At 37.8% G+C, this 27,419-nt stretch overlaps 1 protein-coding gene across 5 annotated transcripts in view; it reads right to left on the bottom strand.

Moving 5' to 3' along the window:
* The window catches only part of RIT2 (Ras like without CAAX 2), a 460,431-nt gene that overhangs the window by 342,896 nt on the left and 90,116 nt on the right, over positions 1–27,419 (bottom strand). Inside the window, exon 1 of one of the 5 annotated variants that reach the window (XM_037508596.2) lies at positions 9,730–10,038. The exons of the other annotated variants lie outside the window; for them this stretch is intronic. Coding sequence (XP_037364493.2) covers positions 9,730–9,832 — 103 coding nt within the window. The 5' untranslated portion in view covers positions 9,833–10,038. Of the gene's footprint in view, positions 1–9,729; positions 10,039–27,419 lie in introns of those variants that run through there. 5 annotated transcript variants of the gene reach the window in all.

Here is a 27,419-nt window from a genome sequence, read left to right as displayed (position 1 = left end):
ATGTTAGTCAGGGACAGATTATCTGAAGTCTCTATAATTTCAAATAACAATTGTGCCCCTATACTTCTTAATAAAAAGTCATATTTCTTCAATTAAAAAAATCTTTGTGTAGCATATCATTAGCTTTACTGACAACTATTTAATATGGCTATTTCTATTTAAATGTAGCAAGGTTGCTACTGTGAAAAACAAAAGTAACATCTTATTATTCAAAATTTAGAATAACAAACATATTTGAGAAATTAATTTTAGTTCAGATTCAAGCACAGCCATGTCCTGTTATAATCTGAAGCCCTTCTAAGCAGGCTCTTTTTAGCTTTCGATAGCAAGTCAAGCGATTATCCTTAAATCCTTTCTCTATTAGACAGCAGTGCATGTGTGTGTGTGTGATGGTTCAATTAGGATGAAAAAAGGAATTGTTTGCTAGGGTAACTGGCAAATCACCATTATTATTGTCACTGAAATTGCCACTCAAGAGACTAAAGCTAAAACTAATCAATATAAGAATGCAGAGAGCCAGAGCAGCCATAGAGCAGAGAGATATTCAATGACACTTTTACAGTATTCAACCCAAATCATTTTCTTTAAACTGGTTTCTTCAGAAAGTTCTTCAGCACTACTTGCACTAACACTACAAAGATAAAATTCTTTGGTGTAGGTGGAGGGAGGGGGAAGGAAGAAAGGAAGGAAGAAGGGAAGGGAGAGGGTAGGAGGGAGGAAAAGACTTAATGAGGACATAATAGCTTGGTCACTATAATTGATATTTTCTATTTAGTATTTTCTAGTGGCATCTACCCATCAAGTCTTTAGGTAATTTTAATTAATGCTATTTTTATAATGAAGGGAAGGGAAACCCAAAGAGTTTAAGTGAACTATGCAAGGCCAAATGCTGTTTGAGACAATGACTGAAAACAAATTTACCCATTTATGTCACAAGTATTATTCAGCACTTAGCATAGGCCAGATTTTGTTATAAATTCTCCATGAGAATTAGTAACAGTTGCTATCCTTATTTTACAGACTGAATTGCCAAGGTTGCTCAAGCCTCCAGGTCACATGATTCTGTCTTAATTCCCAAGCTAAGGCCTCATCTTGTAGATCAAGGGCATGGGAGGGTAAGCAGCATAGTGAGCTGGGATTGAGAGCCTGAGTATGGTGGTGGCTAAGTCCTGCATCACAGCAGATCTGGGCTCTTGAGCAAATTACTCACCCTTGTCAAGCCTCACTTTTCCTATCTATAAATTAAAGATAGTCTCCATACCTATGCTGGAGCATTTTGTGAGAATTTAATGAAAGAATAAACATCAAAGACTAAGAACAGTGCCAGGCTTCTGTAAGCCTCCAAAACATGAGATCTTCTTGTCCTATCCATTGTTGGAAGGAATTGAAAGACGGTATAATAGTTTGGACAAAACATGAGTTAGTCTTCCTTGAGAGTATATACAAATTTATGCACACATATGCAGTGACATGTCTGTTACTCATTTTAAAGCACAGTTAAAGGAACTATGAGTCTATAAACTCTCTAGGGTTTTTTTACTCATCTCCTAAGTGAATACCCAACACTGCCTTACCTATACAAGTCGTCTTGTATAGACCCCACAAACACAACTTTCCTAACTAGTTAAAAATCCTTGTCTGGTGTTCCATTGTGAGACCACACATTTTCTATACAATCTCATTCCAGTTTTAAATATGTTTCCCCTGCCAGGGACTCCAAACTTTGTCTATACTCTGACTCCCCTCGCATTATAACCATCTGAGAGAGGCTTCCCTCCTCAGCTTTCCCTCCTTGACACACACTCCAGGGAGACCCTAGGTTTACTGCTTCCCTCCAATAGACTTGGCAGTGTGAAGACTAAAAGAAGCCATATCTTAATGCCGATGCAATGGGATGGTATGGGCTGGAGCAGGGTTATGGCAGGCAGAGAGGGAAGAAAGGATGCTCTGGCATACTATCCAGGAATGTCACTTAGCTGGTGCCTGCTGATGAACCAGAAGAGCAGATGGCACTGCTTGGTGATGATCATCAGAGGGCTGATGTTTAGGAACAAAGCCTGATAGTCATTTGAGTTGTTAACACTGATGGACTTAGCATGAAACAGCCAAATTAGCTATTAGACAGTTTTCTGTAGACTCTTAGCATAGCCGAGGACAGCTGTCCATCATCATCTACAGTCACAGCTTCACCACACTGTGAAGACAGTCACCACTGCAGTCTCACTTTCAGAGATGTTATGAGATGTTATGCTGGTTTATGGATGACAACATAGTCTAATGGAAAAAAAAACAGTAATCCGGAAGCCAGGAGGTGTGAATGCTTAGCTGAGTAGCTGAGCCGCTCTCATTCTCACTGAGCCCATTTTCATTGCTTTCAAAATATTGTGTGTGCATCTCTATCAGCCTACCTTAGACACTGCAACACAATTCTCCATGCATACATCCCTTTTACCCTCAGGATGCGGCAGGGATTGTGTCTAATTCTTGGTAGTAGTTTAGGACCTCACATAGATATAGGTGTGCACACACACACTCTATTAAATAAATGGATGTGAAAGGTGTTTTCCACTTGTGACCTGTAGTTTCTGTCAATTACAGTGTAACCTACTCATGTGCACACATACATGTGTATATAAAAATACATGTGTAATATATAATATGTACCAATAAAATACATAAGGATATATATTATGGAGTAATTGATTGTTTATTCATTCATAGAAAATATTCTTCCTAATATATTTCAAAATTCCACCTGATGTTCTCAGTACCCTGTGAACTTTTATCATGGCATGGTCCCAAGTTTTAATAATTACTTTCTCATACTACATTACTTGTTATTCTCAAGTTGAGGTGACTGGCATGCTTATCTGTATGGCTGAGACCCCCAGGTGCTCTGAATGAACAGGAGAATAATCTGTCTTTGGTGTTGCCAACATAGAAATGTTTGATCAGAATGTTCATGTCCACTGCCACCCATCTAGTAAGGGTAACACTTCTTGTTGTGTGTCTAGAAAATTAAAATTTGGTGAGTATGTTGATATACATGATTATATCTAATGTATTAAATACGTCTATGAAGATTCAACTGAAGTTAAAAACTCAGGTTCATTGCATCATCTCCTCAAGAATTAAAATAAAAACATTTGGGGTAGGAAAATAACTAGTCTAATCACTGAATATAGACTACATGTAAGTCTAGTTCATCATTTAACATTTCCGTGTCTATGGGACATATTATTTCTGTGGGTCTCAGTTTTTATGCAGACACTGATGCCCTCCTTACAAGTTCAAGGTAAGGAGTGAAGGAGGATGAGGTAAATGTGATGCATTATCCACCACTGGGCTACCAGAGCAAAGTGTGAGTTTAAGGAGCCCTACAGTACATGGGTAGTCAGGAACTAATGCAAGCATATTCATCTCTGTCTCTATCTCAGATAAAGACATGGAGCTATATTAGATTTTTTTCTTATCCATTTCAAAATCTCTAGGACTGCATTTAGTCTGGAAATTTATCAGTCAACATGACTTTTACCTGACTCTTTCTTCAATCATTACTTGAGAAAGTAAATTCCAATTTACTTTTCTACTGAGCTTTATTTGGACCTGTTAGCTAATTCTTGCTGACAGCATTGCAGTGAGTGATGATCTGAAGTGTAATTAGGGTGGTGACGATTAAGGATGAGAGCAGAGGGCTCTGGAGTCCTGAAATCTTTTATTTTTCCCACGCTTATTTTTTTTTTTCCCTTTTGCCTTTGCAATTCAGACAGTTCAAATCACACTTGGTCATAAAGTGACAATTGTTCAGCTTCATCAGATCCAAAGTTCTGTTAATGAGGGAAAACACAGCCTAGGGGATGTGAATGATGCACTTGGTTGTTTGCCTTGATTTAATTCATCATATAAAGGCTCCACTCTCTACCTGCTTATATCAATTTATTGCAGTTGAAGAAACTGCATTGTGCTGCTTTCTGTTTACCTCAGATATTATTATTGTTTTCATTTTATAAAATTTTGCTATACAAAACTCTGAATGTATAAAAGAAACAAATCACAGAAGGGTGTAGGACAGAGTACGTTTCCTTATTTTACAAATGAGTTTTCCTTTCTCAGAACTTCACAATGTATACATTCTAATAAATTTAAGTTCCCTAATACTTTTTGATTTTGGCTTATTCCTTTTATTTTACTTTCTACCATTTCCTAAGATAGCTTTTAAGCAAATCTCAAGAAAAAAAATTCCCTAACTGCCCCCAAAGACACTAATTCATCAAGCAAAAGCCTTTCATGAAAAATCATCACCCCTATATTCCTTTTTGCCTTTCAAATCTCCATTCTCATTAGAGTCTCTTCCTCTCTTTAAACACCATTCTATAGTATATGCCTTATTTTCCCATGAGACAGTGCACTCCCAGAGGGCAGGGGTCATCTGGAATTGTAGTTAAGAATAAAACCATTGCCCCTACCCCCAAAGACTTGCATAGGGCCTCCCTGGTGGCACATGGGGTTAAGCACCATACTATGTAGTTATGTTCGGTCCTCTGCCTGCCAGGGAGCTACCCATGTGGCACAGCAGTGTATTTCAGTCAATCTGCCTGCTCTGCTCCCCACTCTGCCTCTGTTGAATTCTCTCACCAGCCATACCTCTGGCCTGTACCCCAGTTCTTGTATGCATAAATAAATATTTTTTTAAAAAGACTTCCATAATTCATGCATATTTTACACTAGAAGATTTATTTAAGATATAATTTCACCAAGGTAATTCTGAGATGTGTCCTAGGGACTAGAGATTAATATGTAGCTCTTATCTAATATTTGGATACTTTCTCTGCTTATTTTCATGACATCTGCTGAAAAAATAATAGTGAGAAAACTTGAGTTCCTTTACTAGTCCTTACTTCTGTATACTGTTGAACAATCTTAACATTTCTTTGCCTCAGATACCTCATCTGAACACAGGAGTATGTTGGTGAGTATGTTGATATCCATGATTATGTCTAATGTATTAAATATATCTATGAAGATTCAACTGAAGTTAAAACCTCAGGTTCATTGCATCATCTCCTCAAGAATTAAAATAAAAACACTTGGGGTAGATGACCTACTCTGTTCCTTAAATTATGTTTTTTCCCTCAATTAAGATCATAAAACAGAGCAGGCATAATGTAGTTTGGAAAATAAAATCATATTGTTACTGGATAAGTTGTGCTAAATAATAATTTGAGTTTGCATTAGAAGCTGAGTGAAATGTAGGAAAGCAAGCAAACACTAATTGTGCTCTGTCAGCGAGGAGCTGCCTTTATCTACCGAATCACAAAGACATAGAAAAGGCAGTACTCAAAACAGTTAGGAGGACTTTTCAGGTGCCATTAAACTCTTAAACCACAATTGTGAGATTTTAATTTTGTCTCTCTTTTTTTTAAAAAAGATTTATTTATTTATTTATACAAGCACTGGGTACAGTCAGAAGCATGGGAGGGTGAGAGAATTCACCAGAGCCAGAGCGGGGAGCAGAACAGGCAGACTGATGAAGCACACTGCTGAGGGGAGCAGTGGGTGTGGCAGGAGAGGTCTGAGCTCCATGTGGGACCCTCGCTGGCGGCCGGGGATCGAAAAGGCACTGCAGAGGCTGCGGGCAGCTTTGCAGCCCAGCACTCAACCACTGTGCCACCAGGGGAGGCCCAATTTTTTCCTCTTTTAATGATTAAGGGGAAAGGATGGTAGACAGTAGAACAAAGAGATAGAAGGATAAGAATCTGTGTAAGTTACATGAAATTTTATTGGATAATTGTTCCAATTATTATTTAACTTACCTGTGTAAAACTTTGTGTATAGTAGAAAGAGAACTTAAAAGGCATCAGGAGGATGACATTCTAGATGTGACTCTGCCACTACTCTGTGTATGAATTCACCTTTCCTGGCCTCAGTTTCTCCATCTCTCAAATAGACTGGGGACTCTTTCTTGTTTATTCTGTTCTCTCAGCACTTATCATATTCTTGCATAATATAAGATATAAAGTTTAACTACATAAATATATGTATTTATTTATAAAGGACATAAATATTATGTGTAATGCTTAATTACATTAATTTAAAGACTTTTTTTGAAGTCCCCAATGTTTAAATGAGCATGTTAGTCTACACAGTTGAAATTTCTTCTAAACAAATCATTCAAGAGGTAGAGAATGCACTATCAACACCCTTACTTTCTCCTTAACAGTGAGTGGTAGAACTCTGCTCTTTCTCATCAGGATGTTAAACTAACATGAGTTGTATAAAACTTCACAGAACTCTATAAATGATTATTCCCAAGATCAGGCAGAAGCTGTTTCCCTGAGTTTCCAATTTTTCCATCTGTAAAATGGCAACACCTACTCAGGCAACACCTACTCAGGCCCGAATACAAGCATGAAAAACATGTAGCCCATACCTGCCACATAGTGGGTGTTTCATAAATTTTCCCTTCTTTCTTGTTTCTCCTCTGGAGGAACTAGTAGAGGATCCAGGCATAGTATGTGTGCAAAAAGCTGATTGATTACTTGCAGTCTGAAATTTCTCACACACACAGTAAATTTATTCTCCTGTACATTTTAAATCTTGTGAGAATTCCAACTGCAGTCAAGTGGCAAATCCTTTCAAAATTTACTGCTCATGGAAGTATGTCTTAGTAAAATACAGAGAGGGGAAAAAATAAAACTAATTTCTCAGTAAGCATCAACTATCTCTAAGATTTTTGTTCATTTGAAAATTATGGTTCCAGGGCCTCCCTGGTGGCGCAGCGGTTGAGCAATGGGTTGCGAAGCTGCCGGTGACCTCTGCGGCACCGGTTCGATCCCCAGCTGCTCCCCGGCCACCTGAGGAGGGTCCCACATGGTGCGCAGACCTCTCCTGCCACCCGCTGCTCCCCTCAGCAGTGTGCTTCGGTCCTTCTGCCTGCTCTGCTCCCCGCTCTGGCTCTGGTGAATTCTCTCACCCTCCTGTGCTTCTGACTGTACCCAGTGCATGTATAAACAAAACAAACAAACAAACAAATAAATAAATAAATAAAACATGCCTCTATAAAAAAAAAAAAAAAAGAGGTTTCTTAAAAAAAAAAAAAAAAAAAGAAAATTATGGTTCCAATAAATAGAGTTTCACATTCATGTTCAAGGCTGACTCAGAACTGACTCAGAATGAGAAACAGATGATAGCTTGGTACATCTTCTACAATTTCTTCAGAACAGTGGACTTTGTCCCCTTGCAGTCCCTTTATACAACCCACTGTAATTAGTTTGTTCAATCCTTCCATATATGGCATTGAAGAAAAGCAAATTGTACTTCTATTGATTCAGATAATCAGTGAAACAAAAAGTGGCTTTTTAATTTTTTACAGTATTTCAGAGCAAACATTTTAATCTTCAAGAGAAGGTTACTATTGGAAATCAGTGCTCGAACATTCATTAACCTATAATAAAAGAATCATTGAAGCCAAACCCACAGACAAGTGATTCTGTTGCTCTGAGTCCAAACATCTAGCCATAAGGACATTTCCAGGCCTGAGATTGAGGGATGAGTAATATTCTGCCTGATCTAATAGCCAACTATATTTACAAAACCAGTAAACTCAACTATTGGCCCTCTTTTATTCTCAACCATCTCTGAGGTAAGCTGACTACGCCTGTCATTATCACACTGGAAAAGTTTTTTTCCCAAGTAATTTTGAACCACCTTCTCTGGTTCAAAGTGAAGGTGAGAATGACCCTGGTCATTCAGTAGGACATTTTGTTATGTCAATAATTTCTAGCTATTGGAAAAGTGTCAATGATGAGTCAGTACAAATAATACACGGGGGAGATCCACACAGGAGACTATCACCTCGAGGACAGGTGTATTGCTGAAGGATGCACCTGGCCAACACTTCTTTTTTCCAAGTTCCATTTCCACAGAATAAATGGTTAAAAACAAGTCACTACATTTCCCATTCCCCCAAATTCCTAGTGAATCAAGAAGAAACCAAGATACCAAGACAGCTCCCAAAAGCAACACCTGGCACATTACGGAACCATTGCAGCATTTTCCTGACCTTACCAACTGCTGATTAGCCTTCTGCCTTTTTCATAGATCTGTTTCTCTCTCTTCTAGAGATATTTTACTCAAACACTGATTTTTTTTTTTTCCTTTCTCATTGTGTCTGATTGACTATATTCTTTCAAAGCACAGTTTTATTTGATATGGATCTTCTCATTCCCTCCCTCCCTAATGCTCACATAATTTGATTCTTTCCCTTTCAAACCTTTACATTTTTCAAAAACAGAAAAAGTTTCAAAATCCTTCAGTCAATTTTGGTTTTGAAGGTCTTCCTGTTCAAATTTCTTTCCGGGGACAAATGACTAATTTTTCTGTTTGACAAGCATTTAGTTATTGACCACATCTAGACCTACCAGTTTCCTTTTCTTTTAATAGGAATTTGTTTTGTTTTGCTTTGCTTTGCTGTGTATGGTTTTGCTGTGGGCAGGGAAGGTCTGTGCAATTTTTGCTGTGGGGCAGGAGTGTTCAATTTTATGTCTCTAGCTATTCTTCTAATCACTTTACCTTTGCCGCACACTAAAGTCACTATTCATTTTCCCTTTCCTTTATTGATCAAGTTTCTTATCACTGTGGACACATCCAAAAAGTTATTAGCTATTTTTTTTTTTTCTTGGCTTCCTGTGCCAAGAATGTTGGCCCAAACTCTTAATCTTTGTCAAGCACTAAAACTATTGAATTGTTTTGATTTTTCTTGTCTATGCTAATTCTAACATTTATTCCATCTTTTGGCAGCCCCAAGTGAATATTTTTCTATTCAAATGAAAAGTTATGTTTATTTTCTAGTGATGTCTATAGCCCCAAGTTATCAAACTTTAATCAGTCTCAAGCACTGCTGCATGTCTTTTTTCTTTAATTTGTTACACTTGGCTTTTTAAGCCCCTCAAGAATCCCAGTGATTGATATTTTATCTTTTCATGCATCAAAATAAATCTGCAAGCCTTTACCTTCATTAGTACCCCATATTCCTTTATTTTTATAGTTTTCTCTTAATTTAACTCAACACAATATTGAGTTTGATCCCCCTGCAAAGGTCCCACAATGAATACCTGTCTTAAACCACTGTCACTTTCAAAAACCAACTTTCCTCTTAGCATTCAAAACCAATACATGCTGTGTTAGATCACAGACAAGCAAAAGGAGACAGGAAGCTTCTACTCAAAGAAACAAATACAACAATCAATGCTGATAATCCTGCTTGTGTGTTTGTTTGTAGATGCATGTTTCATTGAATATTCATAGCACTTCTTTTTTTATGTGAATATTTTTGAGAATAGGAACTTGTTTTTCTCATATCTTGGCTATTTCATAAATGTTATTTTTTTAAGCCATATATTAAGATCAAATAGCACTAAGCATGAAATGAAAAGAATGATCTTAAAGTTCTATATATTATCACTGTCTGTCTCCCCATTCCCCTGACTCATCAGCATTGCTTTCACAGCCCTTGCACTTTTAAACATCCTAACATCCTGCCAGACTTGGTATTTAACTGCTGCAGCTAGCTAGCCCTTGAGAGTGTCATCATTATTATTATTATTATCATTATTATTATTATATCATCATCCTTATTATCATCATCACCATCATCATCATATCATTTTACCCTATAGGGTTGCCTCTATAGAGGTCCCTCCTTCCCCAGTATTTGGTATTGAAACTTACCGCTTTTACCAACTCCCCCTGCTCCCAGCATTACCACCTTGTACTCTCTGGACCCGCCTGATGCGCTGCTGGGGGAGCAGCTGGCTTCGCTTTCCACCTCCATCTTACCCGAGGGACCAGAGGAGGAAAAAAGAAGAAAAAAGTCGCCCGTGTCAGATGCTTGCTTAGATATTAAGCAACTCTAAAACTGTGTCAAAAGAAAGGTTTTTTTGTGCGAGGTAAGAACCATCAGCGTCGGGCTGGCTGCTGGTCCTCTGCTCCAGCGGGTCTCATAGCAACCACTTCAATTGCTTCCAATAAAAATCTGGCTTTTACATCCCCCCTCCTTCCGCTCCTTTACTCTTTCGCGTCTCCCGTGATTTCTCTCATTCTCTCGCTCGCTCTGACCCTTTCTGCCTCTATTTTTTCTTCCTTCCCTTCTGTTTCTTTTTCCAGCTCCCTTCCTCACATGCTTTCACCTTTCTCTTTCCTGTCCCCTGCACAATCGCAGTTGTTAGAGGCACACAGATTTGGCCGCCTTCCAGACTAGACTGCTAGAATGGAGTGAATCTGAGACTTAGTGGGAGACGCTGTGTCTCACAGGCTGACTCCTGTAGCTACAGCTACAAAGACACTATTTTCTTTTAATCAGAGTCAATTAATTAAGAAAGATGTCTGTTGCTTATCTCCTTGCTTTTTATAATCATCCTCTTGCACAGTTCTCCTTCTGGGAAAAAGGATGCTACCCATTGAGAAGAAAAAAGCAAACACTAACTTAGGGAATCTCAGGATGGGTCTTTAGTGGTATTGAAATAATAGCTGGCTAGCAGGATTTGTTTTGGCTCACTTGACAGTTGCAGTTCTAATAAAGGTTTTTGAATTGGGTCATTTTCATGTTTGGACAGGGATCATTCTTGTTTACACAGCGGTATTAGAAACATCCTAAAATACAGGGATCCTGAGATGCTGAAACAGATACTTGATTAATTTTTGCTGACAATTATGGTAGCATTTAAAATCATGGAACACCACTTTTTCAAATATTCAAAATCCTAAATTCTCATTTGATTCCTTTGAAAGCTTTGAGGGTTTCAGTTTTTTTCTAGAGAACTTCTAAAACACAGAAGTCTTAGAATGCTTTCAATAATTTCTAAATGGCATAGTCATACCTGTCCTTAAGACATAATGATGTTCTTCTGTATTTTGTTGTCTATTTTCTGCTTCTGAAACTGGATTATAATTAGATACCTCTAGGTGTTTTGTGTACACAAGATCTGTCTTTCCATCTATATTTTAAACTCCTTTAGGAAAGTGACTATATTGAATCATATTCTTGAGAATCAATAGTGCATGACCAAGTAAGTATTGGGCACAGAGTAGGTACTCAATACATTCTTGCTGGTAATTGGAAAGGTAGTAAATAGTTATAGCCAAGAGAACAGGCTCTGAAGCCTAATTGGGCTTGTGTTCCAAACTGGACTCCACTCAACATTATTAGCTGTGTGAGTCTGGGTAAATTACTTGCCTCTTTGTGCCTCGGATTCTTCATCTATAAAATGATTTATAAAAACCCTTTTTTGCTAACTCATTAGGTGGGTATAACGTTCATACAATACTTAAAACTCTCTGGCAAAATGTCAATACAATCTAAGTATTTGGCATAGGATTATTTTATTACTTTGAGTTAATGGTGTTTTCCAGCTCACTGTTTATAAGCAATTACCTGAAGAGATCATCCCTTCAAGTGTTTCTTAGCCATCTGTGTATCTTCTTTGCTAAAAAGTGCATGCTCAAATCTTTTGTCTATTTTTATATCAAGGTATTTTTTTCCTTATTATTGAGTTGTGTTTTTATATATTCTTGCTGTAAGCCTTTTATTGCATGTATGTTCTGAAAATATTTCTCCCCTGTATTGCTTTTCTTAACTCTTTCTCAAAGAGCAGTTTTAAAATTTGATGGATTCTAATTTGTAATTTTTTTTTCTGGATGATTCATCAGATTTTAAATGAAACTTTGGCCCATGATTCTATCTCCAAATCTCTTTTCATCTCCTTTACTTCTTCATTGCAACTTCACTCATGGTGATAACATTATTTATCACCTTTCTCTGGGTAACTGCTAAATTTGTAACTCTAGACCCAATTTTCCCTCGGAGCTTTACAATTAATCTGTCTTCTGGATGTTCCCATCAGAGACCCTGTTGTGTCTGAACCTCAGATTGTCCAGAAAGACATCACCCTCATCAACAATAAACAATGTCAACAGTGTTTTCTGTGTAGGGAGCATCATATCCCTCCACATCCTAGCTGTAGTTCAGTCTCTTTTCTATTTGATCTCCAAACAGTCTCATAACTTATCCTCCCTGAGTACCACCTCCCTACCCCTTTCACCTTTCACACTGCTCAATTTATCCTATATACCTATGTCAGGAAAATCCACCTAAAATATCGACTTGACAGACTCTATTGTACGCATATTCATACAGCCAGTGTCCGAATAATGCAACTCAATAGCTGAGAATGGCACGTAGACATGCACCGCATTTATTCCAGTCTCCTGTCCTAAAACTCAATAGCACAGTCACTACTTGCCTTTCCTGCAACAAAATTATCATTTCCAAATAGAACCTAATAAAAAAAATGGTAGCTATACTTATTATAATTATCTCGCAAGTGATTCACTGATATACTATTCCTCACTGAAAAGACATATATAAGCAACAGGATTTAGCTTCAAGGTCTTTCTGGGTTTTGTTCTACTTCTGGTGCAGTTATTCTTCTGACCTTGAGCAAATCATTTACCCCCTAGCTCTCTGTACCACCATCTGTTACTCTGTTTTCCACATCAGACATTCTGATTTGGTGGTAAAGCACGGGAGTTGTCATGCCAGCTGTGACCTTGGTGCTATTGTTTATCTGGCATACTTACTTTAATATTAATGCTTAAGAGAAAGGAATACATGAAAAAATCCTTTAATAGTAAATAAATTAATGGCTTACCAAATATCAATGGGCACTGTCAGAGAAAAATGTAACTAGTAAACTGGCTTTCTTTTCTATATAATCTCATATGGAGATAGGATTTTTTTTCTGTTAATATGAAAGAATAAAACATAAAATGTAATAATCTATAAAGTCCTCTTTGTCTACCTTGACTTTGAAAGTCTATGTCACTCCACTCTATTTCCTTTTCTGGAGTTACTAAGGATCAAATAGCCTACTAAATGATAATGGTAGAATTTTGAAGTATTCTAGTGCTGCTTATTTTTAGCTTTAGTTACTAAACTTTTGTGAATTTGCATGCCTTGTGCCTTGACTAGTGGACCTGAGTCTGAGGGGTGTATGTGCATGCGTGTGTGTGCATGTTAGAGAGGCGGGGTAACAGAGATATCTACCAGGTGTATAAGTGATTGAATGGAATCGTTAAGTAACCAAAATCATTACATGACAGATTGCTTTGCTCTTGAGAAAATTATTAAATGATTGAAGTTTGAAGGTTGCATTCCTTCCTCTAAGCTACCCTGGCAGTTGCCATTCTTTTTGAATGTCACATGATTCCCTTTGAGTGCTCATTTCCACCAAATGAAGACCCAGGTGTTCATGTTCATTTAGAGGCACTCATGTCCCTGAACAGGATCCAAGTACACTCCACCTCATCACTTTCTGATGCTGCTCACCTCTCCAGTCCTTCTTAGAGAATAAAAGGGGAAACTCATTTAACCAGCCAATTCCTTCAAAAGGAATACATTAACTCTGTATGCATATCTTTCTAAACAGTTTTAGGAACTGCTAAGGCCTCCAATCACAGTGGCAGTTCTGTTGGGAAGGAGTTTGGTGCCTGAGAGTTTTTTCTTCCCTGTCATTGACAGGTATAACTCCTGCTGCCCTTATCTGCAAAGTTCTTCCTTCCATTACAGCATTAATTATATTTATTACAATGATATGTTTAAATTCTAGCTCCATCTTGCTGAACGTGCTGACCTTATCATATACACCTTTTCTCACCAGAGTTCAATATAGTGCCTGGCATGTGCTATATTACTAAGATATTTTTGTATGAAGAAAGTGATTGCACCAAGTAAGTGGATGATTATTTATCTGTCACTATTAGTGAAAGTAACTTTTCTCAGTGTATAACTTACTGTTTAGAGAAGATAAATCATGCAGAGAAGAGACAACAACTAAGTGAAAGCCTCATGGTTAATGGTTACTTCGCATGCAATTTCTCACAATGAAATGTATGACTATTGCAGGTAAGAAGACAGTACAATGGTTCAGAAAAAAATAAACTAAAAACATCAATGCCAAGGGATAAAAGGAAAAGAGTTAATTTTTCAAGTGGGGGTAAGAATTCCACGTGTAGAACACAGGCTTCTATATCACTAACCTCCTCACAAGCACATGAAGACTCACTGCAGGCATTGATATTTCTAGTTGTAGAAGAATTCCATTTTCTTCCTAAAATCTTTTGAAGGTTGAAATATATGGAAAGAGGGATCTTACATGTGATCTAAATAATGTGTTCCTGGGCCTTCCCGGTGGTGAGCGGTTGAGTGCTGGGTTGCGAAGCTGCCCGCAGACTCTGCTGCACCGGTTCGATCCCCGGCTGCTCCCTGGCCACCAAAGGAGGGTCCCACATGGTGCGCAGACCTCTCCTGCCGCCCGCTGCTCCCCTCAGCAGTGTACTTCGGTCCTTCTGCCTGCTCTGCTCCCTACTCTGGCTCTGGTGAATTCTCTCACCCTCCCATGCTTCTGACTGTACCCAGTGCTTGTATAAATAAACAAATAAATAAATAAATAGATAGATAAATAAATAATAGCACGTTCCTTCATTTCTTCATTCTGCAGTTATTCATAAAATATGGATTAATTTGTTCATTTTCCAATTTCTTCATTCAATTGTGTTAGGCTTTTAGAAAAATAAAGGAAAACACAGTATAGAACATAAGTTCAATGGATCAAGAAGATGTAGAATTTATGCACAATGGAATATTATTCAGCAATCAAAAAAGATAACCTCATGCCATTCCAAGCAACATGGATGGAACTGGAAGGGATTATGCTCAGTGAAATAAGACAGAAGGAAAAAGAAAAATATTGGATGGTTTCACTTTTAGGAGGAATATAGGGAAACTGAATGAAGGATCAAAAAAAAAAAGAAAACTCAAGGAAACTATAGATCTAAAGCATACAGCAGGGGAGGGGAAGGGATGTAGGTCAAAATAGTGGAGGGAAGAGGGGCCTCCCCAGTGGTGCAGCAGTTGAGTGCTGGGTTGCGAACCTGGGCGCAGCCTCTGCAGTGCAGGTTCACCCGCCCGCTGCTCCCCTCAGCAGTGTGCTTAGGTCCTTCTGCATGCTCTGCTCCCCGCTCTGGCTCTGGTGAATTCTCTCACCCTCCTGCGCTTCTGACTGTACCCAGTGCTTGTATAAATAAATAAATAAATCTTAAAAAAAAGAGAGAGAGAGAGAGACTTACAATGTATTGATGAGTACTTAAAAAAAATAGTAGAGGGAAGAGCACAAGGGACTGTGGTGATGGTTCACAGGTGATATGGCAGTGGGACATGTATGTGGATTACACATGAGCAGAGAAATCAAATGGATTGTATAAAAATAAAAAAACAATGTAAGAGAATAAAAAAGTTTAATTTAAAAAAGGACATGAGTTCAAACTGATTATACTGTTATGTGGGAGAAAGCCAACTGAATATCTGGCTGCCATAGCAAAGTGACAGGTAATTGAATAAATGAATGAGAAGAGTTGGATAGGAACATGAGTGAAGGAGAGACTGGTTCCAAATATGAAGACAAGATGAGGTATGTAGGAAGGAGGAGTACCTTGGACTAGCTTGAAGACAGGATTTCAAAAGGAAGAATTTACTACCTCAAAAAAATGGTTTTCAAAGTTTAGAGAATAGGGTATTTGGCAAATTTCAAAATTTCAAATTAATATTATAAGGTTGATCCTAAGAACATAGGAAGATAGACCCAAAGTTTGATTATAGGTGAATCACAAAGAGCTTTAAATTATATCATACAGAGTTTGGATTTTTGTTTAATTTAAAAAAAAATAAAATTAGAGGAAAATCAAGTTCTAGATCAAGTTACTTTTCCTCCTAGCCTTTTGGTTTTCTCAAATTTTAGTGACTTGGAGCTAAGTTAAATTTTCACCCTATTTACTATTGTTGTAGTCATTAATTTCACACATTGTGTTCCAGAATTTACTAAAGTGTGAGTCTTGCAAAGAATTCCCTATTCCATTTTTCTTGATATTTCCCATAGTTCTGGATTCAGGCCCTGACATCATAAAGGATCAAAAAAAAAAAAAGATTAAGACTTTTTGACCAATTTATTTCATAGTAAAATCTGATTTGGTTACTTTTGATTGTAATTTTTACTCTTTAGTCTTCAAATTTGAGTCAACTCTTAAGGGAAAAATATTCAACTAAGACTATTTAAACACATGCACAGGTAAAAGAGCCTTATGAAAACAAAATTTAAGCCTTCTTTAAGCCTTATTGAAAAAAATCTGTTGTACAGTGGTTTAGGGGAAATATTACATAAATTTTCTACTTAAGTTTTAGTGACCAGAGGTTCCAATTACCTTACATTTGTATGTCTATGGTACAATTATAGTTAATGTATATAATAATGATTTGAGGCCATGTGAGATGCTATAATAAAATTTGCAAGAAATATTTAATTTTATTCAGTATAATGTGGATGAAATCTACTTATAATAGACACTAACAGTTAATTATCAATTAGAATTATTGACTATCCAGAATTATATTGTTCTGTCCAGAAAAATAGCAGGTTACTGTAACTACATTAACATAAAAAATGGTGCTGTGTCAGACTCAACAGATAGCCAAACTTTTAAAATTTATACTTGGTGATTTTATATTTTATTAAAAATGCTATCAAGTAACATTGTTGTTAACATTAAGGTAATAGTTTTCTAGTACGTATAAATTAAATATTATTACAATTCTATCAAGCATTATTTGTGTGACTGCCTCAATTTCCCCTGAGAGATAAAAGATTATAACCAGGTAGGAAGCTAGGATACTCTTAATATAATCTTCCATCTGAGGAAGTGATCATATAATAATCACCTGATTATTGATCTATTCTTTGAAATTCAACTATCAGAGTTACTATTTCACTACTTTACAACATAACCCATGATAACCACCTAAAAGAGTATGAAAACAATCAGAAATCTGAATAAGGGAAGCTTTATTATTGATCTGACCTCTTTTGCCAACATATTTAACAGTGTGAATACAAACAACTCTTTCTGTCGGGGTTTTAGTTTCTCAGGTAAAACAAAACAAAAACCGAACAGATTTTATGTTTGTGAGGTACACATGAGTTGATATAAATTCAGTGCACACAAACATTCATTAATGATATAAAATTAAATATTAGAAAGTCCTCTCATTTATCAAGCACCATCCAAGAAAGAGAGAGATGGGTCTGTAGGTCGTGGTCAATACAGTTCAATGCAAGGAGAACAATGAATTGAGTCAGGGGCAGGTCAGCAGAAGAGATGCAGTTGGTATTAATTTATAGAAGAAAGACCATTTATTTCTTGGGGGACATTACTCTGTTATGTTAATTATAAACTTTCATTAATGTGTGTTATGTGTGCTTTATATTAATGTGTTGGAGGGTGTCAGAAATCGGAAAGCATAGTTTAAAAGCAAACTAATGATGTATTTTTTTCTCAGTTCTAAGAAGTCTGGATTTACTTAGCAGGTGATGTGCAATCAGTAATAGTTTTTAAACAGAGATGTAAGATGGACAGATGTGTGATTTACAAAAATCACAAAGCTCTCTCTAGAGGTAGTGTGGAGAATGGATTACAATGAGGATAAACGAGAGGCCAATAAAATAGCTGGATGGTTCCCTCAGTCATTCAGCAGACAGTAGGTAATAGTCTGAACTAGATGAAGTAGGCCTGTGGCTGAGGAAGTGGGAAAGGGGACTGAGACTCAGATCACAGTACTGAAGAAATATTGGTGTTAGTGCTTCATGGGTATATGGGACTCAGAAAGGGACAGAAACCAAACACACTGAAGCCTTTTGCTGGGATCACTAGTTACACCAGGTAGCAGCATCATTGCTTGAGATAAGGAATCAAGAAGGGTGAAGTAAAGTGGTATGATGTGCAACTCAAGTGTTTATTTCAGTAAGTTTGAGAAATCTTGGAGTGTCTGGTTAGATATGCAAGGAAAGTAGTTTCAAACTGTAGGTTTGGAGACCAGAGAAGAAATAGGCTTATCGATCTAGATTATGGATTAGGAAGTCTTTGGTCTCATAGTAGCAAAATACAAACAGCAAAAGATGAGATTGTTCTCTAAGGAATACTTGCTTAAAAGAGCACATATAAAGGAGGCCTTTCTGGATAGCTACAATCTACCAAGATACTATTTGGTGAGTTTTTTGTGATACTTTGTTGAGATTTTGTTTGAGCATTTTCTTATTGAATCTGAGCAACAATCCTATAAGGCCCACAAACCTTATTAAGAAGAAAGAAATATATAAAAACTTAGACACACCTTCAGGAGAATAAACTTCAAGGAGCCTTCATGAAGCAAGAGTTGGTCAATGCTATAAGTTGCTTCATATTGGTCATATGTGGACACAGCAATTTTTAAAATAAGAATAGAAATCAGACAGTAAAAGGTGAATAAATGAGACGGAGCTGAGGATTTAAGCAGACTACGCTTTCATTTCAAAATTTTGGCAGTAAAACAAAAGAATGTGGTAAGATCACATTTTGCCCTTGTTAAAGATTTGACTTAGGGCCTCCCCGTTGGTGCAGCGGGTTGAGCCCTGCGCTGTGAGGCTGTCCGCAGCCTCCACGTTGCCAGTTTGATTCCCAGCCAGCCAGGGAGATTCCCACATGGCGCAGCAGACCTCTCCGTCTTGCCCTCTGCTCCCCTCAGCAGTGTGCTTCGGTCCCTCTGCCTGTCCTGCTCCCTGCTCTGTCTCTGGTGGATTCTCTCACCCTCCCACGCCTCTGGCCTGAACTCCAGTGCTTGTATAAATAAATAAATAAATCTTTAAAAAAAGGAGTTAAAAAAAAAAGATTTGACTTAGAATATTTATAGTTTCATAGTTTTGTACTTTTCTGTAGAGACATATTTTAGCACTGGGTTGCGAAGCTGCCCGAAGCCTCTGCGGCGCCGGTTCGATCCCTGGCTGCTCCCTGGCCACTGGAGGAGGGTCTTGCATGGCACGTAGACCTCTCCTGCCACCTGCTGCTCCCCTCAGCAGTGTATTTCAGTCCTTCTGCCTGCTCTGCTCCCTGCTCTGGCTCTGGTGAATTCTCTCACCCTCCCGCGCTTCTGACTGTACCCAGTGCTTGTATAAATAAATAAATAAATAAATAAATAAATAAATAAATAAATAAATAAATCTTTAACACACAAAAAAAATCAGCCATTAAAAGAATTTGAAAATATTCTTTGGGAACAAAAAGTTACAGAATTTTAAGATTTTTAGAGCTCTATTTTTCTCTTATGATACAGTTTTTCTTGGGCTATAGAATTTTTCCAAAATTCATACCATCAGTGGGACATCATTTTTAGATTAGAGTGGACACATACTCATATGTAACAGTATTCTAATTTACACATATTGTACAATATTCAATAATAATCTGTATTTTTAAAACATTCATTTATTTCCTATCCTGTTAATTTTTCTAAAATGATCTTGACTTTTGTGTGTTACTTATATTGCTAGGTTTTGCTCTCAGCTAAAAACTTTTTTCTTTTTATAACCTATTGTAAACTTTCCCTGACTTAGTTCCAGACAATCATTCTTGTCCTATTATCTTTGGTGATCATAAATAATTTGCTTTGTTTATTTTGTTACCTTGACGATATTTATAGATCATGTCATAGAAAGCCTCCCTTGGAGACTTCTCTTTTGTAGACTGTATAAATTTAGCCCCTTATGTCTAATCTCATATGTCTTGTCCTATAATCCTAGAATATATTTGTTGACCTTCTGATTTTTTCCTAACTTGCCTCTATACCTTGTCAGTATTACAAAGAGAAAGTATGGTGGAAAGTTAGTAGGTTGAAAAGGCATCTAGTTAAGAAGTCAATATGTAGTTTTTCCATCATTCTATATAAAGTACTTACAGAAATGTAGAAAACAGAGAAACAAGTACGCAGAAAACAAAGTCAAGGAAAAATAAGACTGATTAAATTTAAAAAAAAAAAAAACTCACTGACATTTCTAGCCTTGATTTGAAGAAATCTACCAGTCTGTTGTCCACAAAATTAATAGTGAGAAGAAACCTGTCCCCTATCTATATCTTCCCCATGGCCCAGAGCCAAGGGTTTGCACCCAATGTGAACCCATATGTGGATTATTTCAGTTTCCAGATGATTATTTTTAAGATTGTCAAAACTCTACTTTCCCATCACATAAACATATATAAAACTGTAAGTCAAAAAATGATTATGTGCCAGGTATATGAGAAGGGTGTGGATAGTTAAGGATTTTCCACTTTACAATCTGGAAAGTTAGTCTCAACAACAGAGAAACTAATATCTCAAGGAGCAAGACATGCTAGGTATTGTGGATGATCTAAGCACTCTTGGTCAGGAAACTAAGCGAGAGGATCAGGATCAATCAGACTGGTGAAGCAGATTTGGAAAGATCCACCCACCTGAGGATAAATAATCAAAAAGAGAGTTTCTGAAAAATTCTATAGCACAAGAAAACTAAATTGTATCATGATAAAAGAAAAATAAAACTTCAAAAATCTTAAAATTCTGTCATTTTTGTTCCAAGTGAATATTTACAAATTCTTAAGTTTTCTAAAATATTGTCTCTATAGAAAAATAGTAAGCTATAGAACTATTTTAAAAAAAAAAGAGTATCCATACAAAAGTAGAAATCTATCTAAGAAGGATCTCATAAAAATGTAGTAGAGGGAGATATAATGTAACAATCAGAAATTAATGCACTTTGCTTTGATACCAGTTATCAGGATTGGCACCTTGCTTCTACATACATTTACAACATGCTGATAAAACACAAAATAATGGAGAGCTTGATTGAAAAATGTAAAGAAACTTCCATAGACTTTGTAGCAAACCTCAAGATGGCAAAATCAAATTTGACAATATTAAAACTGAAATCAGTTGAGTGGAGGAAAAAAGAAAGTACTGTTCCCAGAATGTAGAGGGGAAAAATATGACAATGGTGAAAGAAGTGAGGGGAATATTGAACTTTCACCCAACTCATTCTTCTCCCTACTCCTCTCAGAGAGTGAGAACATTAGACTAAGCTGGATCTGATGCAAAAACACCAAGTAAAAACACTTTCAGAAGCCATTGCTGCAGGAACAGGTATAGGGGCAGGTGAGAAGTGGAATGTTCCCTTCACTTATCTGTTTTACTTATATTTAGGGAAGAAGTATAATGAACAGTATGTTGGGGAAAAAAAATCAGAAGTCAGAAGAGGTTAGTCAGAGATGGGAGTCCAGTAATGCAGTGTAACACAGAAACAAAGGCATCCAGTAAAAAAGAATACAAAGCAGACACTGGGGAAATCTAGCCAGGAGAAATTTCCCTAACTGATGAATCCATGTTCAATTGTTATATGGACCATGTCTGAAGAGGATCTGATTTCTAGAAAATATAGTTATATATTTTGGTTTCACTTTATTTTGAAAATATGGTTATATATTTTAAATCCAAATAATTAATCCATGTGTCTGTTAGGTTTTGAGCCAACGTAAGAGGATTTATTGTCTTGCTGAGCATAGTTCATTAAGATGCATAAGAAAGAAAGAACTGATCTAAATAAAGATGCATGGCCAGTAAAAAGCCTTACAGAAGAAATGGGACTCAGTGGAGAAAGAGTTTGCAGGGCCTCAGCCCAGGTACCACTGAGTGAGATCAGGAATCTTATCTATGATGGGGCAAGCAGTGGAGGCCATCACAGCTCACCACTGTGTTAAGCACTTGGACCATGTTAATATCATGCCCACTCAACAGGATTTTGGCTGAAATTTGCCCTTCTAGAAAGAGAATCTGAATCTTGAACTGCAGAACAGAAAATTTTTGCCAGTCATCTAAATCCACTTTGCAGTATCTCCTTCCATATCCCAAATTTATACCCATTCAGCTTTGCTGTGATACTTCAGAGATTTGTAGCTCAGGATGAACTGAGTTAATGTTATGTCATTGTGATTATTGCAAAGAGTTGACTTACACCGAGATAAGGACATTCTCCTATTATCTTCAATTTATCTTAGTCCTGCTTTGGAAGTGACATGGGAATCATCTAGTAGCTCTTTGATGAGAAAACTTTGTATCCTTTAGCACAGTTACTCTATCTTCTTTCATTTTTCTTTCACTTTTTCTGCACCAGTATTTTCCATAGCAGATTTGGACATGGATTAAAAATTTTCAGTTCTATGTAACCTTCTATAAAATTCCTCCTCTACAGTCTTCTGTTGCTCTCTTAGAAAACATATTTTTCTGTCCACCCAGATAACAAAACATGACCTCCTCAAAGCAAGATTAGACAACCTGACAAAAGTCGCTTGCAATCAAAGTATTCAAGAAACAGGGCCTCCCCTGACGGCACAGTAGGTTGAGCACAGCGCTGTGAAGCTGTTCACTGCCTCTGCAGTGCAGGTTCAATCCCAGACAGCCAGCGAGAATTCCACATGGCGTGGCAGACCTCTCCTGTCTCGCCCACTGCTCCCCTCAGCAGTGTATTTCACCAGTCTGCCTGTTCTGTTCCCCACTCTGTCTCTGGTGAATCCTCTCACCTCCTGTGCATCTGGCATGTACCCCGGTTCTTGTATGCATGAATAAATCAATCTTTTTTTTTCATTTTTTTTATTTTAACATTTATCATTTTTTACATTTTTAGACAATACGTGCTTCCCCCCATCGCTCAGATTGAGTCCCCATAGAATCTCCTTCCCCAAGGCACCCATGCACCATCACCACAGTCCCCTGTGCTCCTCCCTCCCTCCCTCCCACCCCTCTCCCTTCTCCTCCCCTGTAGTATGACTCTGGTTTATAATTGTCTGTTTTTGGTTTGTTGTGTTTTGTACTGTTATTATTATTTCTTTTTACACTGATGTCTTATTTGGTTCCCTTATAATGAAGAAATAAATCTTAAAAAAAAGTATTCAAGAAACATCTGGCAAAGTTCTAGTTGGCATCAAATGCCAACTGAGTTAATTTCTGAGTTTAATTGTTGTTTTCCAAATGTATGTGCACAGGCGCCATTTTTTCCCCCAGATGTGGATTTGCACTTGGATAAGAAATGCTTCTACCAACTTTCTGGACAGCAGGAACCATAAAATATTCACTAGCTGTGCATTTCTCCTTGCTTGCTGATGCACTTAGTGCATCTCATAAACACCAGAACAGACCAGGAATGTAAAGTGTAGTGGATTTTGGTGGTTAATCACTATCTCCAATGGGAGAAGCATTGGCAACTCTAAGGAAATAATGTGGGCTAAATGTTGACAAATTAAAAAGTAAGTCAAAACCCTTATTGAGATTGGTAGGTATTGATTCATTGTGAGTCTAAGTACACACGTTAAGCCTCTTAAGCATCAAAAATACTGTTGCGGTATTATTGGGTTTGCAGTAGAAAGATCAGGATACAAGAGAAAGAATTACTATCCACCAAGAATTACAGCCTTCAGTTCTCGGCAGGGTCTGAAAAAAATGAGATTGGTTGGCTAAGGTCTGAAGCAGAAAGTATTGTTAGACATCTGTTAGATGCTTAAAGTCATGAGTAAGAGTCTCCCAAAACAAAGCCCAGCTGGGTTTTTTACAGACATTTACACTAGGAAACTTAGATTTTCAAATAAGAAAGGATCAGTTGAAAAGATGTTATTCTTAATCTAACTCATCCTTTGTTATGAACAAGTTTAACAGAAACTATGTTATGAATCACTTTGAAGATTCTACAACTAAAGAAAAAAAATCTTAGAACTGCAGGAGTGTTCAGAGTTTGTCCCAGCAAAATTTGCCACCTACAGAGGGTCCTGCTGTGTCATACTGAATTCCTTCAGTGACAGAGAACCCAGTTTTAGGCATGAATCCAAGGTGCCCAGTGATGGCTCAATTAGGGACTTAGTATCAGAGGTCATGATTTAATTCTTAGTTCCATCGTTAACTGTATACTAGACTGGAGAATTTCCACTATATTTTCAAAAATCCTACAAAATAAGACAAACATCCACCATAGACAATGAAAACAGAGTTGGATTTTATCTAAAATGTAAAACAAAACCTAGCATATATGGTTTTCATTATTAGCTTTTTGAAGACCATAATATGTTGAAGTAAAATAGCTGAAGTAAAGTTTCTCTGTGATTTCTTCCCATTTGCTTTAGCTGAACTGTGCATAGCATCAGGGAGCAAAATACAGGTTTCCCCAGCTTTCTGAAAGTGAGGTTTACTATAAAACCCTTTTTGAATCAAAATTTCATAAAGCAAAGAAGCATTTACCATTAATTTATATGGAAAAATTGTTAAGGACCTCCCTGGTGGCTCAAGGGGTTAAAACATAACCTATGAAGCTAACCGCAGCCACCATTGCATGAGTTCGATCCCCGGCCAGGGAGTTACCCACATGGCATAGCAGACCCCTCCTGACCCACTCATTGTTCCCCTCAGCAGTGTATTTCAGTCAATCTGCCTGTTCTGTTCCCCACTCTGAATTCTCTCACCCCCCATGCTCTGGCCTGTACCCCAGTTCTTGTATGCATAAATAAACAAATCTTTAAAAAAAGAAAAATTGTTAAACATTCAGATGTCCAAAATGACCTACCAAATCATACCAAATGACAGAAACCTCAAATAATACTAACATTTAGTAAAAGCAAGAATGACACAGTAAATGTACAGACTGTATAAGGTGGTTCTTTTGAAAGGAGTTTGGCAGTGCCAGTCTTGCTGCCTGGGGATGCTGGCTGCCTCTAGATTAGTGCTGTAAAACAAATGCTTACTGCTATTTTTGCTTTTCAACTTTCATCATTAAAGTAAAAAATTCTTTTTAGATTTTTTCAGTTAGGAAAAACAATATGGTCTTTCATAAAAATGAGATACTATAAAGTGAAATTTTGAAAAGTAGGGGATACCTGCACAATCCTTCTCAAAAATAAGCGCTCAAATACTTGAAAGTAGTTATTTTTCTCCAACTTAGTTCCGACTTTTGGAGACAAGGACCTTAAGTTACTAACAGTGTTCCTCTTACATTGTAACTCCCCATTTTTGTAGTATTTATTGATGGAGGACAAGAATAGAAAAAAAAAAAAAAAACTGAAAAGGAGGTGTGCCACAAGACCAGAAACCTGGCTCACACAAGGAGGTAGGGGTAGAAGAGATTAGCATAGACATTGGCACAGCTATGGAAACCAAGATCCTTAGGCACAGAGGACACAGTTGTGGAAACTAGCATCCTTGGGCGCAGACTAGTATCCTTAGGTGTGGATGCCTACATTATCCAACCAGGTATCCGCAGGCTCATCCAAACGTAAAGGTATGCATATTGAACCCATTGTAGAATCTCCCGTCCCTTTCAAATTCTACAGTTATCCAAAATTAGCAACTGAGGACTCATAAGGAGTGAGTCCCTCCCAAACAGAAGAAGACTATATCAGTTCAGTGTCTGCACTGGCTCGGGGCAGCAATCCCACTGCCCACCTATAACTATGCAGGTGCCTCTTTTCACCAACTCTCTCCCTCTGCAGGGCAGCAGCTTCCTGCCTGCCCATGACCTGTCAAGGCAGCCTGCCTGCAACCATGCAGGCCTCTCAGCAAACCTGTCCCTTCTGGGGCAGCACTTCCTGCCTGCTTGTGTCTATACTAAAGTTTTCTTTATTCCTCCATCCCTTTCCTTAATAAACCTGTTCTTTAAATATAACTAATGTCTCTGGGTCTCCCTGATGGCGTAAGGGGTTAAGCACCACACTATGGAGCAGTCCGCAGCCTCTGCAGCACGAATTCAATCCCCAGCCAGTCAGGGAGCAACCCACATGGCATAGCAGACCTCTCCTGACTCGCTTGCTGCTCCCCTCAGCAGTGTATATTTCAGTCAGTCTGCCTGTTCTGCTCCCCACTCTGTCTCTGGTGAATCCTCTCATGCCCCAAACCTCTGGCCTATACCCCAACTCTTATATGCATAAATAAATAAATCTTTAAAAATATATATAACTAACATCTCTGTCTCATGGAGAAACTCACCTGGGAAACACACCCCGCGTGTTGCTGAAACGGGAGCTCTGGTGAAACCTGTCCCAGAGTGAACCCAAGGACCCCACACTCCAAACCCACTGACTCCAAAAAACCACAACATTTATTATATCAGGTTTGTGATTTGTTACAGGGCAACCCTAATGTGAAATGGGTTGGCCTGACTGTGGGTCCTCACCTGCATGCTTAAAAAGGACTTATAATGAGGCTCAAGTGGAGACACACACAAAAAGATTAATAGAAGTTTTATTTACAAAAAGGGGAAACAAAGAATAACTCAGGGCAAAAGAGAGAGAGAAATTGGTGAATGTGTCCAACCAGTTCCACTGAGCTGGGACCCAAATAGCACACTGAAGGCCAGCAAAAAACCAAGCACCCCCCAGGCCCACATGTCTGGTTGTACGCCAAGCCTGGCTGCTTAACTCCACCCTCAGTTTCCAGCAGCCCTCCCTTCAGTGGTGATGACACTATGGGATTTGCAGTCCTTGGTGCCTTGGATCTCTTTGGACTGGGGTGGAGGTGGAGTCCATAAAACCTGAATTTGTGGAGTTCTTCAGGACATCCTCTCCCCCACAACAATGTCTCTGCACATCTCTGCACATACCATATGCAGTTTGTCAATGTGGCTCCTACAATGTTGGGCTAGAAGCGGGCATTAAACATCCAGTCTCACTGAATTCCTGGATGGAATAAGATGACTCTGAACTAGGATTTCATGCTTTCATTATTCCTTAGCTTAACTATCTGTGCATTTGTTAAAATAATTATTTTGCATATGAATTCTATTCAACCACTCTTTTAACTGTTTATTTTTTGACTTTCATTTTTTTCACTAAATTATCAAAGGGAAAGCAATCCTTGGAAATGCTAATAGTACCTGATATAGTTAGTGATGGCTGTGCTCAAATGTTACATTGACCCAAATTAAACTATGCTTGAAATGTCAACAGACAGCAGTCTAGGGACTGCCCCAGTAGAAGGTACATATATTTGAATATTGTTCTCACACAGGTAAGAAAATTAGAATCACAGGGAAGAAGAAAAAAATAAATGAAAATTTCTGGCAAAATTTCTGCCTCCAAAGCAATCACCCTACATTCCATAAAAGTCTGCATTGTGAATATTCATTGTCCATTTGTGGTCACGCAATACTAATGGAGGATAAGAATAGAAAAATTGGAAAGGAATCATCACACGGCCAGAAGCTGGAGATAGGGGTAAAAATAATTAACACAGTCATTAAACAAGCTATATAGAAAAGCAAAAAATCCTGAGGCTCAGACTGGAGGTGGGGATACAGAGTTTGAGGGCCATTATAAAAGAATCATCAGTCCTTCCTAATTGACCTAGTCAAAGCAAATAAAGAATTCCTAGGCGCCAACCCTAGAAATAATTATTTTAACAGCAGTTAACAATTTTGCAAAGGAATGAGCCCCTCTCAAAGGGA

Source organism: Talpa occidentalis, unplaced genomic scaffold, assembly GCF_014898055.3.
Source record: "Talpa occidentalis isolate TD23 unplaced genomic scaffold, MPIMG_talOcc4v2.1 talOcc4.13, whole genome shotgun sequence".
NCBI lineage: Eukaryota > Metazoa > Chordata > Mammalia > Eulipotyphla > Talpidae > Talpa > Talpa occidentalis.
Note: the sequence above shows the minus strand (reverse complement) of the source record. Positions and strands in the feature narration are given on the sequence as shown.